We start from the raw sequence: 18203 nt of genomic DNA, 5'->3' as shown, positions 1-18203 counted from the left end.
ACTGTTTCACCTCTTAACATTCTTTAAATCTTTTTCAAAATCTTTCATTCTGTTCCCTGTTCATTAACAAGTCTGAAGTCATTTATTATTTATTTCCATCCACTGATCATCCAATCCTGTACTGTCCTACCAGGAGCAAAAGAGCCTGGGGATGGGCTACTCCAATAAATGATACCAGCCAAACACACATTATACTTATACTGGGCCTCTGAAAGCCCAAGGCATAAGAGGGCCCAAGGATTGCTTACCATAGCCCAGATCATTTTAAGATAAGAAAGCACCCTCCATCCCTGGCAACATTATACATGAAAGCAAAACCACCTGACACCACAGCCCTAAAGCGCACGGCCATCACCAACCCTTCACCAACCCAACTTTTCTACCGCTAGACCACTGAAGAGTATGGCTTAATATTAAGTCAAATTGAAATTAAGCATGAAAATACCATGCACAAAGATAAAAGACAAAATGTTCATGAATGGAACACAAGGTTCTTATCAGTCTTTTTTGCCAGCAGCAGTTAAGTATCTGAATATCAGAAGTTTACTGTTTAATAACTACACACATGCCTCCACTTGCAAAGTACTTATTGCACGTCATGAAAGTGCTTTTGTCATAAAATAGTAAAATCTGAATCAACATTGCCTGGATGGCCTATTTCCATACATTTTGAATCTCAGTACAAAAAGTACTATTATAAAATTCTAAAGAGTTAAAGTTACAGAAACAAATAAAATATAAACCTGACTCTCCCTGGCTAACTGAAGTCAGTTTCAAAATAATACTGTACTTAATGAAAATCACTTGCATGGAAAATGAAGGCCATATTGCAAGAGTAGCTACCTCTTTCATACAATGTCTCCATTCCACTTGTTAGAGAATACAAGATACTGTATATGAGCTCCACCACTTTTTTTTGTAGAGGCTTATATGTTTCCAGTTCTCATATGGCACATTCAGTATTTCATAAACTACTTTAATGTGATAAAAATATAATTTTATTCTTCCTATCCCTAAAAAAATGTTATTCAACTTGTGGTGTTTCTCCAAGTACAAAGACAACTTTGCTAAATATTTTTTCTGCATTAGATGACTTTATTAAATTTAGACCTCTCAGATTTTCAATGCCATATTTAACCCATTGACTGCGGCTGTAACGTATATGATATTTGAGTCCAAATAGCTCTGACTGTGGCTGTAACATATATGATTTCCTGCTTTCAAAAATTCTGCCATCAGAAATGGTGTGAAATAAATCAGCTAGCAACTCATGCCACACTATAGAATATTGCCATACACAGATTATGCATTTTTACAAGGAGGGGAGCTCTGTCGCCTACAACATGCCGAAGGTACCGGTGCGAAATCTTTTCCAGGAGGCTGCTGCTAGCAATATTACTACTACACTGAAAATATGTACATATCATGACTTCCATGTCTGTGAGTGAGAAAATGCTTGTCCGACAAGAACAAAACAAATATACTGACACCTTCTCTGATTGCAAGATTGACACTGATGACAGAGTGCGACCATAACAGACTGTTCGCCTGGCACCGCCGCACAGGGAATACAGTATTTGTTACTTCAGAGATAATTTTTATTTTTATTTTTGCTATTTTGTGTTACATACCATTGGACTCAGGATTTTTTTCTCTATCTTTTGACAATATTTTTTTTTCTCTAATATTTTTTTCTGGATATTTGAAAACTGCCACACATGGGATGTACATGTAAACGAACACTGATGCAGTGAATGGGTTAACTGCATAGACTTTTACATGAGTACAGGAATCTTCGGTTATCAAACTGATTAGCTTCTAAAGTTCTGCACTTGACTGGTTCATCGCTATAAGTGACAAGGTCTGGTAATATACTGACCACATTCAAGCATGCACTGATTGTGAGGTTTTTAATATAAAAGTATTTCAATGTTATAACTTGGCTAATATAATTAATATTTCAGCGTGTGAATTTATGAAAGGACATTGTATGAAGAAGGTTTACCAGACAAAAAGAAGTTAGCTACTTCTGGCTGCAATGTAATTCAGCTGGGAAAGTATTTGCTTGTAAGGCCACCATACAACATGAATAAATCAATCACATTCTGAAACCAGAAAGATCCTTATCTGAGTTACCAATACTACAAGCATAAAAATAATGCTGCAGATAGTGAACTCCAACAAGTGATGAGGGTTTTAGCAGAGAACAAAACACTGAGGCTTAGGTATGGCATCTATTTCTATATGTTCCCACAAGAAAAGTGATATCCATCTAACTTGTGTTTTGTAAGCTTAGGGGAATCTGTTCTATAAAAAAATATAAAATAAAGTATACAATATTGAAATTAATGGTGACCTTAGAAACACAATCTTTCCCCTGGACTGCTACATTACGTGACTCAAGGATGGTTTGACGTACCCCGCGTACCTTGTAACACTGCAGAGAGGTACGATCCCAAATTTTGATTGTGTTGTCTCGAAGGCCAGAAACAATTTTCTGAAAGAGAACAGTAGGATATTATTAATAAAGCATTCAGAGTGAGGAAGTCATGCTCACTTCATACAAAACTTATTAGAATCAACGACAACATACAGCAGCATACCCTCATATCAACTGATTGGTTTTGAAAACCATTATGGCATATCTACTTTCCAATACAGGGAGTATACAGCACATCAATCTATATATTATCTCATACAACAGGGGAAATATGATACTTGGCTCTTTGATCACATGTGCTACAGCCAAATGGGAAAATTTTCTACTTTCATTGAAGAGAAAGAGCTATGACCATATACCTGTACTAGATAATAACACATGCCCTTGTTTTACAATGAGGATGCATTTGAAATGAGTCATCGCATAACAATTTACCATACATCGTGTCAAATTACAATATGGGTTCAATGGGGATACATTTTTGGCCAAGGGTCACCCACCCAGCAAAGTCTGAAAACAAGTTTCAAACTCACCTAAGCTGGTAGTTATTTCACTTCACTTGCTGCATGAACTCCAACACCATACTATTGTTCTATCATTAACATTACCACACCCAAGAGTGACAAGTTCAAAGGCCATCTTGGAATAGACGAATATTACGGTTTCTGTGCTGGCGATCACAAAAGCAAAATAGCAATCATACATTGAACAGTGAGGTTTTATGCAGGATCATGATGATTGTACTGTACAGGTATTAGCAAGAATGCTATCATTATACTGATAAAATGGGTCCTAACTATTTTGTCATCATATAAGAGATTCTAGCATACTGGTTCATCAAATGACGGTCTGCTGTACAGTGTGAAGATCCTTTTCTTCTATCATTTATAAAGGCTCCAACATGCCTGCATGCATGCATCAGTCTTGGTCACCTAATGGCAGCTCTCCATGCTGCTCAATCTATGGCAGCCTCCCTATTCAGTCCCTCATCCTTGAGATCACTCTCTTCTTTTCAGGGAGTAGACTGTCGCACCAGTCGAGTAGGGCAGTTTCTTTTTCTTTATTTTTATTTTTTTATTTTTTTGTCCAACTCTGGGCATAAGCTTTCTCAGACTGTGTCCAAGGCTCAATGGTCCTCCTGCATACCATACACTTCTATATGTCACCACTTCGGCGCTAACACCCACCGTCCATATTGAATACATGCTAGGGATGTCTCATACAGGACTGGTGTATTAGTATTAGCGGGGGTATTTTTATGGCATGTCGGCGGGTCTTCTGGTAGATCAGTAAAGTCTGATTTTATGAAATTCAAATCCTTTAACTGTTCCCTGCCCCAGCGGGGATTTGAACCTGGGTCCGGCAGGACTGCAGGCCACCTCTCTACCGACTGAGCCACCGCCTCCTAAGGTGGATGGAAAGCTGATGACATGGAGTGCTGGAGCTTCCATTTCATTAGCCCTAGGGATAAGTTCCTGACCACCCCCCTTTGCTTTAACTTTTTTAAGTGTTTCAGTAACACAGAGAGTAGGCCAGCATGCTTACCAATACAAGTTTCTCTAACTGTCAACACCAAACTACATCCTCATTCCTTAAAAAAAAAACAAAAAAAAAACAAACAAAAAAAAAACTACTAATCAAGCCTCAGAGTCGGGGGGGGAGCATAAATGCCCCCACAATCTGCCTCTCTCCCAGTGATGACTCAACGAGTTGCAACATTTGCAGCCTTTCTCTCGGTTGAGCACCACCTCTCCTCTAAACCTCACCTTCTCTTCTTAACTGAAACTCAGCTGTCTGAGGCAACTGAGAGCAAACCCTTTTCTGTATCCTCCAACTATCTCTATACTCATTTCAAAGCCAAAGGTGGCTGTTCTGTACTGTATATGTACACAATGACTTATCTTGCTCTCATGTTCCTGAACATGATTCTTCTGAATTCTCTACTCTCTGGCTTTGGCTCTCCCATCATTCTCTGACTAAATATATCTGTGCTATTTACTTATGCCCTAATTCTACTGACTATGAAAAATTCTTTGACTATCTTACCTCTACAATGAAACACATCCTCTCTTTCTCTTTTCTCTGAAATCTCCAGTCTAGGAGATTTCAATGTTCACCACCACCTTTGGCTCTCCCCTCCTTTCACTGATCCACCTGGTGAACAAGCCTACATCTTTTCTATCCTTAATGATCCAGTGCGGCTTGTACAGCACCCTATCCGTATACCTGACCGCCTTGGAGAGAGTTCCAACATACTTGACCTCTTCCCTACAACTACTCCTTCTGCTTGCGCTAATCTTTCATCTCCATTGAGCTCCATCGATCACAAACTTATTACCTGTCCTACTGTTCCAGTACAGTCTGTGGACCCTCCAAAGAAACATCAGTTATGGCACTTCGGACCTGCTGATTGGGAGACCCTCATGCAGTACTTCTTTGATTTTCCCTGGAATGATTATTGTTTCCACAACTAGGAGCCATCTGAGTGTGCCATGCACGTTACAGAGGTTATTCTCTCAGGTATGGAAGCATGCATTCCTTTCTCAAATCCTCTGACTAATGCAAAAAAAAAGCCTTGGTTTAATCACACTTATTCTAATGCTGTCCACAACAAAAAGGCCTATAAAAGGTACTGGAGCCAACCCACCCCTGAATCATATCTTTTTTATGTTTCTGCCTGGAATTGTGCTAAGTCACTCCTAAAAATAATTTCATCCATACTAAATGCTCTCAACTCTCCAACTTGAAATCTTCCCACTCCTTCTGGTACTTTGCCAAAAACCTTCCTAACAAATTTACCTCATCATCCATCCCTCCTCTTTTCTACTCTGATGGCTCTGTAGCTATTTCTTCTACTGATAAAGTTGATCTCTTCACTCAGACTTTCTCCTCCAATTCCGACTTAGCCAATTCTGGTGCTGTTCCTCCATCACTTCCCTCCACTGACTTCCTCATGGCTGACATTAAAATGTCTTCAAATGATGTATACTTGCCATCACTGGTCTCGACACTAACATGGAATATGGGCATGATGGGGTCCCTCCAGTTGTCCTCAAGAACTATGCTTCTGTGCTTACATCCCGTCTAGGTAAACTCTTTTGCCTTTGTCTATCAACTTGTACTTTTCCTTCTTGCTGGAAGTTTGTTCTCATTCAGCCAGTCCCAAAGAAGAGTGACCATTCCCAACGCTCTAACTGTCGCCCATCCTGTATCACAAAAGTTATCGAGTCTATTCTTAACAAAAAAATTTTGAAGGATCTTTCCTATCACAACCTTCTTTCTGATGGTCAGTATGGGTTCTGTCAGGGACTCTCCACTGGCAATCTTCTCACCTACCTTTCAGACTCCTGGTCCTCCTCCTTTCAGGACTTTGGCAAATGCTTTGTCATTGCACTTGACATTTCAAAGGCTTTCATTCGAGTCTGGCATAAATCTTTAATTTCTAAACTGCCCTCTTAAGGTTTCTACCCTACTATCTGTGCCTTCAGCTATAGATTCCTTTCTGATCGTTTTACAGCTGCTGTTGTAGATGGCCACTGTTCTTCTCCTTGATCTGTCAAGTGGTGTTCCTCAGGACTCTGTCCTATCACCAACTCTCTTCCTTTTATACATCACTGACCTTCTAAGTTGTACATCTAATTCTATCCACACATACAATGATAATTCCATCCTTCACCTTTCCATTCAGGACCTGCAACGTCCATCTCAGCAATTACTTCAACACACAAGGGATGAGGCTATGGCACACCTAATGTCTGATTTGGCTCGTATCTCTGACACGGGTATAAGTAATCTTCCTGTTTTTAATGCATCAAAGACTCAGATCTTACACCTATCAACCCTACTTCTTCCACAGGAATACAGTAATACCTTGAGATACAATAATCCTAGATGCAATATCCCGCTTAACCATGGGGGTAGAAATACCACCATACCCCACCTAACGATGGCCAAACCCCGGATTAATGTGTTTTAGCCATAGGTGGGGTGAACATTGTCATTTTGGGGTACAGTTTACTAAGCCTGATTTTTTCCAGATATATCTGATGATTTTCAGACTTTATTTGATGGTTACATTGAGTCATTTACAGGTGTTAGGCTTAGGTTAGCTTCTTTTACAGCTGTTAGGCCATTTACATTGGCTTTTAACTTGCTTTTGGGCACAGTTGGGTGGGTTTTGAAATTGGTTGGGAGGGAAACCCAAGGCTGAATAGCACATCCCAGTACCTGTTAAATCTACCCCGATATACAATACCCTGCCTAACAACGGGTTTTTACCTAACCAATTGCATAATTAAACCAGGGTATACCTGTACCCACTAATGTTTAATAATATCCAGCTCAATCTTGCATCACCCCTAAACATACTTAGGATTTCATTCTCTCAGGATTTATCTTAAAACTTCACATTACATCTCTTGTAAAATCTGCTTCCAAGAGATTAAGTGTGCTAAGCCTCCCTACCTTCTTTACCCCTGCACAGTTGTTGACCTTATACACCACTTTTATTCGCCCCTGTGTAGAGTACAACTCTCATGTGTGAGGAGGCTCCCCACATACAGCTCTTCTCAATGAGGTGAAATCAAAGGCTTTTTGTCTCATTAACCCTTTAACCGCGGGTGTCATTCCAGAATGACGTTGCAAAAACTGGACCAAACCGCGGGTGTCATTCTCGAATGTTTGTGAATATTTTGAATACCCCGCGTTTTTTCCGTGCGCCAATTGTTTCAAGGGAGAGTAGCTATTAAGTTCTTTCACTCCAGCCGACCCCCACCTCCCTCTTCCCCCCCCTGGGGCCCCACCTCCCACCCCCTGGGCCCCCCACCCCACCCCTGACCAAGCGCGCATCAGTATCTGTCCAGCTGTGTGAGTGACAACACATGTTGATGTGGCAGTGAAGTGCAGGCAATTACAGTGCCTTTTACCTGTCTCAGTGAACACAGAGTGGGTGTTTATCGTATGTGCAGTGTTCATATATGTTTACAGTATTATTATCAGAATGTGATTGGCATTTGGTAATGGTGTGTGAGCGAAAAATAGTGATTACAACACCGCTGATGTGGCAGTGAAGTGCAGGCAATTACAGTGCCTTTTACCTGCCTCAGTGAACACAGAGTGGGTGTTTATCGTATGTGCAGTGTTCATATATGTTTATAGTATTATTATCAGAATGAGGTTGGCATTTGATAATGGTGTATGAGCGAAGGTAATGATGTGTGAGCGAAAAATAGTGATTTTACACCCCTCAATTCTAACGGCACTGCCCGTCCTGTGAAAGTCAAGAAAGTCATGAAACCTACATCAATGGAAAGCTGAAGGTTAGTACTTTCTAATGGTACCTTATTTTTTTCTCTAGCTTTATTCTGTGCAGAGTTATTAAGGTTTAAAGGTTTGTTTACATTTGGCTGAAACCCCCGCGGGAGAGGACAGTCAGACCAAAACAATACCCGCGGTTAAAGGGTTAACTCTCCTCCTCTTACTGGCTCCCTTCAACCTCTGTCTCTTTGCCGCACTGTTGCATCTTTACCTCTTTTCTATCGCTACTTCAATGGTCACTGCTCCTCTGAACTGTCTGCCTGCATCCTTCCACCTTTATAACGAGCACATAGCACCCATCTAACAACAAACTCTCATCTCTTTTCTGTCCAACTATCTAATGCAAGAGTTAATCGTTACTCCCAGTCCTTCATTAATGCAACATATTAACACTGGAACTGTCTCCCTCTTCTGTATTTCCTACTTCCTATGACCTCCAGTCTTTCAGATGCAATGTGTCCAGGCACCTTGAAACAAACGCATCTTGAATTTGGCTCTCTGTTGTACTGTTTTTGTTTCTTCTTGAAAGGAACAGTTTGTGGGCTCCTGGCCATTGGTTCCTTCTTCCTTGCATTAAAAAAAAAACAAAATAAAAATAAAAAATAAAAAAAAATATGACCTCCTCCCAGGTCTTTTTTAGCCTGCCTCTCGCAACCCTTCACACTTCTCATCTTCTGCACTCAATTGTCATTCTCCGTCCCCTAAATATGCTGAAACCATTTCAATGTACCACTTCTCATTACAACACCAATACAGTATATTTAAGTTCCATCCTTCCTCTCAACTCTTCAGTCACAATCCTAGCTCCCCTGAGGCCTTATATTCAAGAACACATTACACATTCATCAAATTATTTATTAGCTACCTGGAAATGCAGTATGTGCAACAAAACAAGACTGCTTTGAGTTGGTGCCCCTCCATGTTAAAATAACCAAATACAGTACTATGGTATGGTGGCAAAACACAGGCACAGTTTCACAAACTTTGATGTCTGCTACATCATATTTACCGTATTTCCCAGTGTACGGTGAGCTCCACCGCATAACATGCACCCTAGTTTTCAAGAGAAAATTTGGAAAATAACTTGGCCTAACCTTAGCCTAACAAGAACATGAGGTTGCAGAACTTGCACTTAACTTACTGCAACGTTTTGTTGGATACTTAATGTGCTGCTCTTAACGAGGTTAATTCTTTACAAACAATAGCACTCTAATTTCAAGTGTACTCATACCTGTATCATTTCATGCTATATCTCTGGAGAATCTGAAATCCTGGAGAAAGAATGTTCAACCACTCGAAACAACCGCCATATGGCAATTTGTTTTGGCACAACACGCCGGCTACCAAACAGCAGTGTTACCAAGGCTGGTGAAAATTCTGCTGCAACTCTGATGTCATATTCCATTGTTCTCTTTATTTAAAAGCAAAGGAAATTGCTATTTCTTTACGAATACTCATGTAACTTTATTACAGTACTTATGACATTAAATTTAGCTGACAAATCTGTTTAGGAGACGAATTCCCTAAATGATACAGGTGTAACGGTGTAGGACTATAGCTTAGCATGTTTTAATGCTGAGCTTAGTGCTTTTAAAGTTTTCTGTTTGGCAACATTGACCATAGAGTTGGTAGGAACCAATACATTCACAGCATTGTTGGTCACATGAAAAAGCAAAAGTACTGATGCCCTTACAATACTTTGATAAAGATTGAAGAACTGTTCACTGTATGATAACATAATAGTACAGGCTTTATGAAAACACAGCCAAGAGTCTATGAAGGATAAAAAATAATACAGATGTAAGCTTTCATCAGTTTCAGGAAGACATAGCAACTTCTGGGTTCAACTGTGGTCCATTCCTTCCCTATTAAAATAGGTAGCTTCATCGCATGACATGCAGGACTTACTTTCAGAGCATTTTTTTGTACAAAATATGTGCTTTATACACCAGGAAATATGGTATATCCAATGTCTTTAGTATCACATTTACCCTTATTAGTTCCTTTACATTAACTGTCATTCTTTCTGCCATCATCATCAACCCAACCCCCCAAAAATGGGATGAGGGTGGATCTGAAAAAGAAAAGGGAAAACAGAAAAGAACCATCGAAGGACCAATGAAAAAGGTCAAACCCATATTCACGTACCAACGTACCATTCTCAAGAGCTTGTCTCCATCTCAAACAAAAACATTCTGCATATATTTTGTTGTATTTTTTACTAGCACCTACAGGATAGTCATTCTATGAACTGCTATTACAAGGAAATGCAACAGTCAGGTGAATCTCCATCCATATTTCATCTGTTTCAATCCCTTGTCCAACCCTTAGCACCATCAACTTCAAAACCTCACCTTCTCACAATAATTGACCATATCCATCCAACCTCCTTCCAAATTCAAGGTCATTCACATAAACCCTTTTCATTCCTTTTTTTTTTTTTATCCTCATCTTTCTAAATAACCCTGCCATCTAAACACACACACTTCTATATTTTTATTCACAGACTTCTTTACTCCTCTATGTTTCGTTTTTGAAGGCTCCAACATGCATGCATCAACCATGGTCACCTAACTGCAGCTCTCCATGCTGCTCGATCTCTGGCAGCCTCCCTGTTTAGTCTCTTAACCCTAAGGTCACACTTTATGACCTCGTCCCATGTCTTTTTTGGTCTATCCCTCGCAATCCCACCCCTAATATTAGCGCTTCTCACTTTCTGCACCTAATTATCATCCCCCATCCTCTCCACATGCCCAAACCACCTCAATCTACCTCTCCTCATCACAACACCAATACACTCCAGTCTCATCCTACCTCTTGATTATTCCACCATAAACCTACCTCCCCCCCCCCCCAAGCCTTGCACGCAGGGATGCACTGCACATCCACCAAATCATTGTCATTTCTGTACGTTTGTGCCTGAGAATATCCTCTTCTTTTACTGCCCAGGTCTCTCTACCATACAGCATTACACTCCTAACACATGTTGCATACAAAGATCCCTTAGCATGTAGGGAGAGCCCTCTCAATGTCAGGAGAGGCAACAGCTCCCTGAACTTCTTCCAAGCACTCCCCACTCCAGCCACAGAGCTAGTTCCAGCCCCATCTCCAGCACACATCTCCCAAAATAGAAAAACTCTTCCACACACTCAAGAGACTCACCAGCAAGCTCAATCCTTCCACATCTGATAATCTCCAACACACTGCACACATAAAATCACCATTATCTCCCAGTCTACCACTAATACCACTACATCTCTTATGCACCCACTTATCATAAACACCGCACAAGATGAAATTACTTCCCACGCCCTTGTGGCAAGTTGCACATTGCCACTCTCCCTCTTCTTTGACAGTACTGCCACCAACCCTGGATATCATCAGTTTTGTTTTATCTGCATTTACTCTTAAGCCCTTGTGCCCCACACCATCTCTCCACTTCCTAAATCTTTCCTCTGCCTCCCTTTCGTTCTCTGCAATTAACACCAAATCATCAGCATAAAACATCTCCCACTGGAGTCCATTTCTGAAGTTACATGATAGGACTTCCAGCAACATGATAAACAAAAAGGGACTCAAAACTGACCCCTGATGCACACCAACATTCATGGAAAACTCATCGCTCAAATCTCCATTCACTCTTAGCCGGGTGTGAGCACACAAATACAAGGCAATAACCACCGTAACCAGCCACTCCTCGATCCCAAGCTTCTCATTACGCACTTCACCACCTCTCTACAGACTCTGGCAAAGGCCTTCTCCATCCATCCAACCACCCATATCCAATCCAAAGTTGCCCCAAGAGAAGCATAGGAGCCCTGGGCTAGGCAAGTTGGTCCTGACATTTAAGATGAGTGTGACCAGCCTCACTCATCCCTGAGTTTTACATGAGCAATAAAACCCAACCACCCCTTGGATATAAATCTATACAGGTTCAATCTGACCGGAGCGCCTTAATTACCCATAAAACCACCAGGCGCCACGATTTGGTTATATGGTTACCACCCAGAGTAGTAATTGGTTTCCTGGTGTACAGGAAACCATTTGACTTGTCACTCAGTGTAGCATCACCCACTGGAAGAAGGAAGAGGAAAGAATGAAAGAAAGACAGAAGAGTGAGTGCAAAGTCACCCATAAGCAGAAGAGGAAAGAATGAAGGATGAAAAATAGAAGAGACTGGATGGAAAAGAGGAAATGGCAGACACCCAATAGCGGCACTACATCGAGTGAGTGGATGGTGAGTGCCCCTCCAATCAACAAAAACAAAGTACTGTTCCCTTTTTTTCCTATATATTTTTCCTGATGCTGTCGAACAATGAATATGCATCAGTGGTCCCCCTTTCTGGTGTAAACCCAAACTGCATCTCATGAATTTTCACTTTCTCTAATCATACCTTCTAGAACTCTCTCCATTACCTTCATTATCTGATCTAAAAGCTTTATACCTCTATAATTACTTACTCCATTATGCTTCATAAATTTATTCAATACTTAGTTAAATGAAGCACAAATCTAAGTTACAATGTTTCTACTTGAAATCAGTGAACATTCATTAGTTGCTACAGCAATGATACATACCTGGTCATCGTACTGTAAGCAGTAGACACCTTTGGAATTTTCTGATCTACAGTTTATCCTCTGTAGATTATGTCTACCCATTCGCCAATTTGCCTCTATAGTTTGTATATCCTGAAAAAAGTACACATACATGTATTAATAATATAATACCTGGAATGATGATTACACACACACACACACACACACACACACACACACACACACATACACATACACACACACACACACACACACATACTATATATATAAGCTCAGCTGGGGAAATTCACCAACTTCCATACAATATTTAATGCTAAAAGACCTACAACACTTCATGTTGTACCGTATATACAGTAAGTAGGGTAAGACCCATTAGAACTTTATGTGGTTGAAGTAATAAACACTTCTTTGGTCACAAGTCAGGATACAGTACATTATCACTTAAAAACATACAGCAGAAGAGGAAATTTTTTTAAAAGCAATGAGACCAATACGGGGAAAAGCAGTTGAACAACATTTAAAAACAGCACTCTTCCCATGTTTGCATCTATCCATCTATCATCCAATCCTACATTGCCCCATGAGGAGCATAGGAGCCCGGGGCTAGGCAAGTTGGTCCTGACATTTAAGATGAGAGTTATCAGCCTCCCTCATCCCTGTGTGGCATGACATGAGCAATAACCCCAATCATCCCTTGGATATAAACCTTCACCGGCTCAATCCGAGTGAGTGAAGCAATTACCTACTAAACCACCAGACACCATAATTTGGTTATAGGGTTACCACTCAGCATAGTAAATGGTTTCCTGGTATACAGGAAACCATGTGGCTTGTCAATTAGTGCAGAGTCATCCATAGGGAGATGGAACACGAAAGAATGAAGGAAAGAAAAACAAAAGAGGGAGTGTAAATTCACCATAGGCAGAACCCATATTTGCCACTTCATAATAAAACTTAGCTGTCCTAAATGATGCACTGAAAACACTGAAGGTAAGATTAAGTAAATAAAATGGAGTACAGAACTGTTCCTTATAAAGTTTAGTGGTGCCCTTTAAACTAAGCAGAATGTACTATTCAGTACTTAAATTCTTACATCTGATTATACAGGCTTACTTCTGTCTTTCTTTCCTTCATTCTTTTCTCTTTGTTCTGCCTGTGGGTGACTCTACACTGTGTGACAAGCCAAATGGTTTCCTGTACACCAGGAAACCATTTACTACCATATGCTGGGTGGTAAACCAAATTTTGGTGCCTGGTGGTTTAGTGGGTAATTATGGAGCTCCAATCAGACTGAGCCGGTGAAGGTTATATCCAAGGGGTGGTTGGGGTTTATTGCTCACGTGATGCCACTCAGGGATGAGTGAGGCTGGTCATTCTCATCTTAAATGTCAGGACCAACTTGCCTAGCCCTGGGCTCCTACACTCTTCATGGCGCAAGGTAGGATTGGATGATGGATGGACAGATATGTATATGTGTATATATACCGGTATATAATATATAGATAGATAAAGATAGATAGATATTATATATATATATATATATATATATATATATATATATATATATATATATATATATACACACACACACACACCAGTATCTCTCTCTCTCTCTCTCTCTCTTTTAGATTCTCAACCATACAACCAAATTATGGCAGCTGGTAGTTTAGTGGCTAATTATTACAGTGTATCAACTGGATTGAGCCTGTGTAGGTTTATATCCAAGGGATGGTTGGGGTTTATTGCTCATGTAATGCCACTCAGGGATGAGTGAGGCTGGTCACTCTCATCTTAAATGTCAGGACCAACTTGCCTAGCCCCGGGCTCCTGCGTTCCTCATGAAGCAACGCAGGATTAAATAATTTATGTATGTATGTAAAGTAAAAACCTTATGAAAATAATGTTGTCCAAATTTAAATGGACTTCCTACTGAGAAAAAAGTAGGTACTCTGGATGATGGGTGATTGGTGACAATACAAACAAATAAAATGTTTTTTTTTTCTGCTGAGTTTTCTCTTTTTATGCTTCCTCTTGAACATGAAAACAGCTTGAACAAAATTATATTTACCATTTCCACTACCTTCCTTTCAGTATAATGGTACAGTATTACTTAATGAATAATCACTTGCCACTGGATTATTAACAAATGGATTGTGCAATTATCAGTACCTTTTTTATCCCACCCCATGGTGCACAAAAAACGAAGAAAAAATAATTTTTTTTTGTTTATTATTGAACAAAAATAATATCCAAAACTCAAAGTCTGAAACACAAATTGTTAAACAATGCTTAATGATTACAGAATCAATACAATAAAGGTTTTCTTACTTTATCCATGTTCAAATTACATCTCAGCCTCACCTGAATGATCTTAGGATAGAGCTTGCGGTAGTAGGAGTGTACTGGGTGCTGCTCCCCAGGGCGTGGCTTGAACAAATACATCCCCCTGAAAAACATCAACAATGTTAACTACAATGCCTTGTATGAGTACAACACAGACAAAACTAATTCTCTCAAAACACATTCCTTGTACAGTTCGTGATAATTCTGCCAAATAGTTCCCCTCTTCTACCTGTAACTTTTCTCTGCTAGCTAATACTCTTAAGTGAGATAGGCTTGATATGTCTCTGGGAGGTAATGCTTGTTGATGAGTTGGTGTAAACTGTAGAGATTGAGAGGGTGGCAGAGGAAAGATTTAGGAATTGGAGAGATGGGATGGGGTACAAGGCTCTGAAAGTAAATGGATAAGACAAAAATGATGATATCTAACGCAGGTGGTAGTACTGTCACAGCAAGAGTATGGCCACGTGCAGTTTGCCACAAGGGTATGGGAAATAACTCCATTTAGTACACTGTTTATGGTACGCCAGTGCATAGGAGATGTAGTGGTATCAGTGGTAGAGTGCAAAAAAAAAAAAAAAAAAAAAAATGAAATGCTGATTCTGAGTGTGTGGCAGACAACAGAGAGGCAAGAAAAGTTTAATCTTGCTGAAGAGTCTCTTGAATGTGCAGAGTTGTGCTACCTGGGAGACATATGAGCTGAAGGTGGGGCTGGAGTTTGCTTGGTGGCAAGGGTACGAAATGGCTGGAAGTTCAGGGAGTTGTTGCTCTCATGACATTGAGAAAGCTGTCTCTCTATGCTAAAGAGTCCTTGTATGCAGCAAGTATTAGAAGTGTAATGCTGTACAGTAGTCAGATGGACAATAAAGGAGGTGGATATTTGTAGGCTCAAATAGACAGTCAGATGAATGTGTATTGCAGCCCTGAGTAACAGGCCTGGGGGAAGGGGTTACAATTGCAAATGAAAAGTTCCGGGGGAAGGATGGGACTTAAATGTATTAATATTGTGATGAAAGGGGTAGATTAAGATGGTCTGGGAATATGAAAAGGGTAGGACTGCTATTGAAAAAAAATAAATAAATAAAAATAAAATAAAGCAATGGAATGAGGTCATACACTGTGACACCAGGGATAAGGGACTGAATGGAGAAGTTGCTTGATACTGTGCAGTGTGGAGAACTACCATTAGGTTACCAAGGCTGACACATGTAAGCATGTTGGGAGCCTTTATAAATGAGAATAATGAAAAGTCTCTCCTATGTGTCAGCCAGGCCACCCATGGGTTATAATAACTGACACAGGTGGATAATATGATTTCTTCTGTCAAAAAAGGTGCATCTGACCCTGACAAATAACTCTAGACTACTAGGTAAAAAATCCATAGACTAAAAATGCATGACATCCAAGGAAACTTACACGGTGTTCGGCTGCAAAAGGTTAACGTGTGACAAATACCTTGCCCATAGGCATTATTATTTTGAGATATAAGCCTCAATACCTTAAATGTACCAAACAGTAAAATCTTATGCACCACATCCAGTTGAAGCACCATAGCCTACTGAATCACCAGGCATCCATTTGATTACAAGATTACCACTCAACATAGTAACTAGGTGGGTTTCAGAGCTAAAAAACCTTTGTCTAGTTATTATATATGTGTAGTGCCATCAAAAGTTAGCACGACATCAAATAAGTGAAATGGTTACTAATCGATTAAAAAAATAAATACAGTAAGACCTCACTATAACAGACTAATTGGGGGCCCAACCATTCCGAAAAATGCGAAATTCCGATAAAAGCAACATCCGGACTTCTCCCTGCTATTCCAGACTTTTTCCGATATATCAGACATTAGTCCGGATCGCATGAACGGTTTTTAAACTGTTTTGACTACCACTGCAGTACTGTACTGTGTTATAACTTCACTACTGTACATTAATCAAATGGTATAATATGTATAATATTCTGTACTGTACACTGATAAACATGACTTTTATTTACCTTATTGTGGTGAACATAGCTGAAGTGGTCAGGCAGTCCAGACTGCTTCTGGCTTTATCGGACTTTTTCCGATATATAAGAATTTAGTCCGGTAGCTCCTCGAGTCTGATAAAAGCGAATTCCAGCCTATTGAAGTTCGTTATATCGAGGTTTTACTGTATACATATTCCTTGGACTGAAAATTCATAATCAGCTTGGATATCTTGGCACCACCAAGACAACACCATTTGTGTAAAAATGCTCTTGCAAGAATGCAAAGAAAAATATGCTTTGAGGACACAAGCTTTGGCAGTGACTGCATACTGTCATCAAGTAAACAACTACACAGACATTACATACCCATGTTTCACTTCCACCCTTACACTGAACCATTCAAACATCATCTACTCTCACATAATTCACAACCATCATGCAACATAAACCAAAGCTGTGGCACACACAATATGAGGATGATGCCATAAAGATGATATAATAAAGCCTCTGTACTGTTTTGCATGCAAAGTTGATGCTTGCCTTGTTGTGTAACTAGCTGTATTAACCAACCTAACAAACTTAAAGTGAGATACTCACCATCCTTTTCTTTCTGAAAGCCCTCTCCACAACGGATCTGTGCGTACTTTCCTTTCTATCAGTTTCTTCCACAGCAAGCCATCAGCAATGACTCTATGCCATTCTTTACAAACTAATTCTGCTTCTCTAAGCGACTTGGCATCGAGATAACTTAATATCTTTTCTGCTACGTGATCTAGACCCTTTTCTGAAATGAAATGCAAAAAATAAGTTAAAGTCTGCTATACAGTGCATTACAATTAGCACATCAATCCTTGTAGAGTACCTTATACTTCTTTACTGCAAAGAAGGAACCAATGGCCAAAAGCCTGCTCACTGCTCCCTCCAAGAGAAAACAAAAACAAGATAACAGAGGGCCAAATTCAAGATCTGTACATTTCGAGATGTCTGGACACACAGTGTTTGAAAGACTGGAGACCATAGGCTGTACGGAATACAGACAGAGGAAGACACTTTCAGAGTTGACTTGTTGCATACTGGTATATGACGTACTGGGAGTAACAGTTAACTCTTGCATTTGAGAGTTGGAGAGAAAAGGGATGAGAGTTTGTTGCTAGAAGGGTGTTACACTCCCATTATAGTGGAGGAGGAATGCAAGGAGACAGTTCAGAGAAGCAGTGACCACTGAAGCAGCGACAGAAGAGAGAGAAAGATGCAACAGAGTGGTGAAGAGACGGAGGTTGAAGGGAGCCAGTAAGAGGAGGAGAGTTAATAAGATGAAATGCCTTTGACTCCACCTTCCTGAGAAGAGGTGTATGTGAGAAGCCTCCTCACACATGAGAATTGTACTCTACACAGGGGCAAAGAGAACCCATGTATGAAGTCAACAACAGTGCAGGGGTAAAGAAGATATGGTGTCGGCTTAGCATATCTAATCTCTTGGAAGCAGATTTTATAATAGATGTCATATGGGCTTTCCAAGATAAATCACGAGAGAATGAAACCCCAAGGATATTTAAAGATGATGCAGGATTAAGCT

The 18203-nt window shown here is 40.1% G+C and overlaps 1 protein-coding gene across 2 annotated transcripts in view; it reads right to left on the bottom strand.

Moving 5' to 3' along the window:
• Positions 1 to 18203, bottom strand: part of slmb (beta-transducin repeat containing E3 ubiquitin protein ligase slmb) — a 92179-nt gene that overhangs the window by 61751 nt on the left and 12225 nt on the right. The window contains exons 3-6 of one of the 2 annotated variants that reach the window (XM_080282447.1): positions 17225 to 17411; positions 14675 to 14759; positions 12335 to 12445; positions 2420 to 2497 (exon numbers count right to left, since the gene is read on the bottom strand). In XM_080282447.1, the coding sequence (XP_080138573.1) occupies positions 2420 to 2497; positions 12335 to 12445; positions 14675 to 14759; positions 17225 to 17411 (461 nt within the window). The remainder of the gene's footprint in view (positions 1 to 2419; positions 2498 to 12334; positions 12446 to 14674; positions 14760 to 17224; positions 17412 to 18203) is intronic. The other variant, XM_080282448.1, reaches the window with a different exon arrangement.

This window comes from Coenobita brevimanus, chromosome 93 (genome assembly GCF_032717465.1).
Source record: "Coenobita brevimanus isolate Jiangsu-jjx chromosome 93, ASM3271746v2, whole genome shotgun sequence".
Lineage (NCBI taxonomy): Eukaryota > Metazoa > Arthropoda > Malacostraca > Decapoda > Coenobitidae > Coenobita > Coenobita brevimanus.
The sequence above is the reverse complement of the archived record's forward strand: the minus strand, read 5'-3'. Positions and strand labels throughout refer to the sequence as shown.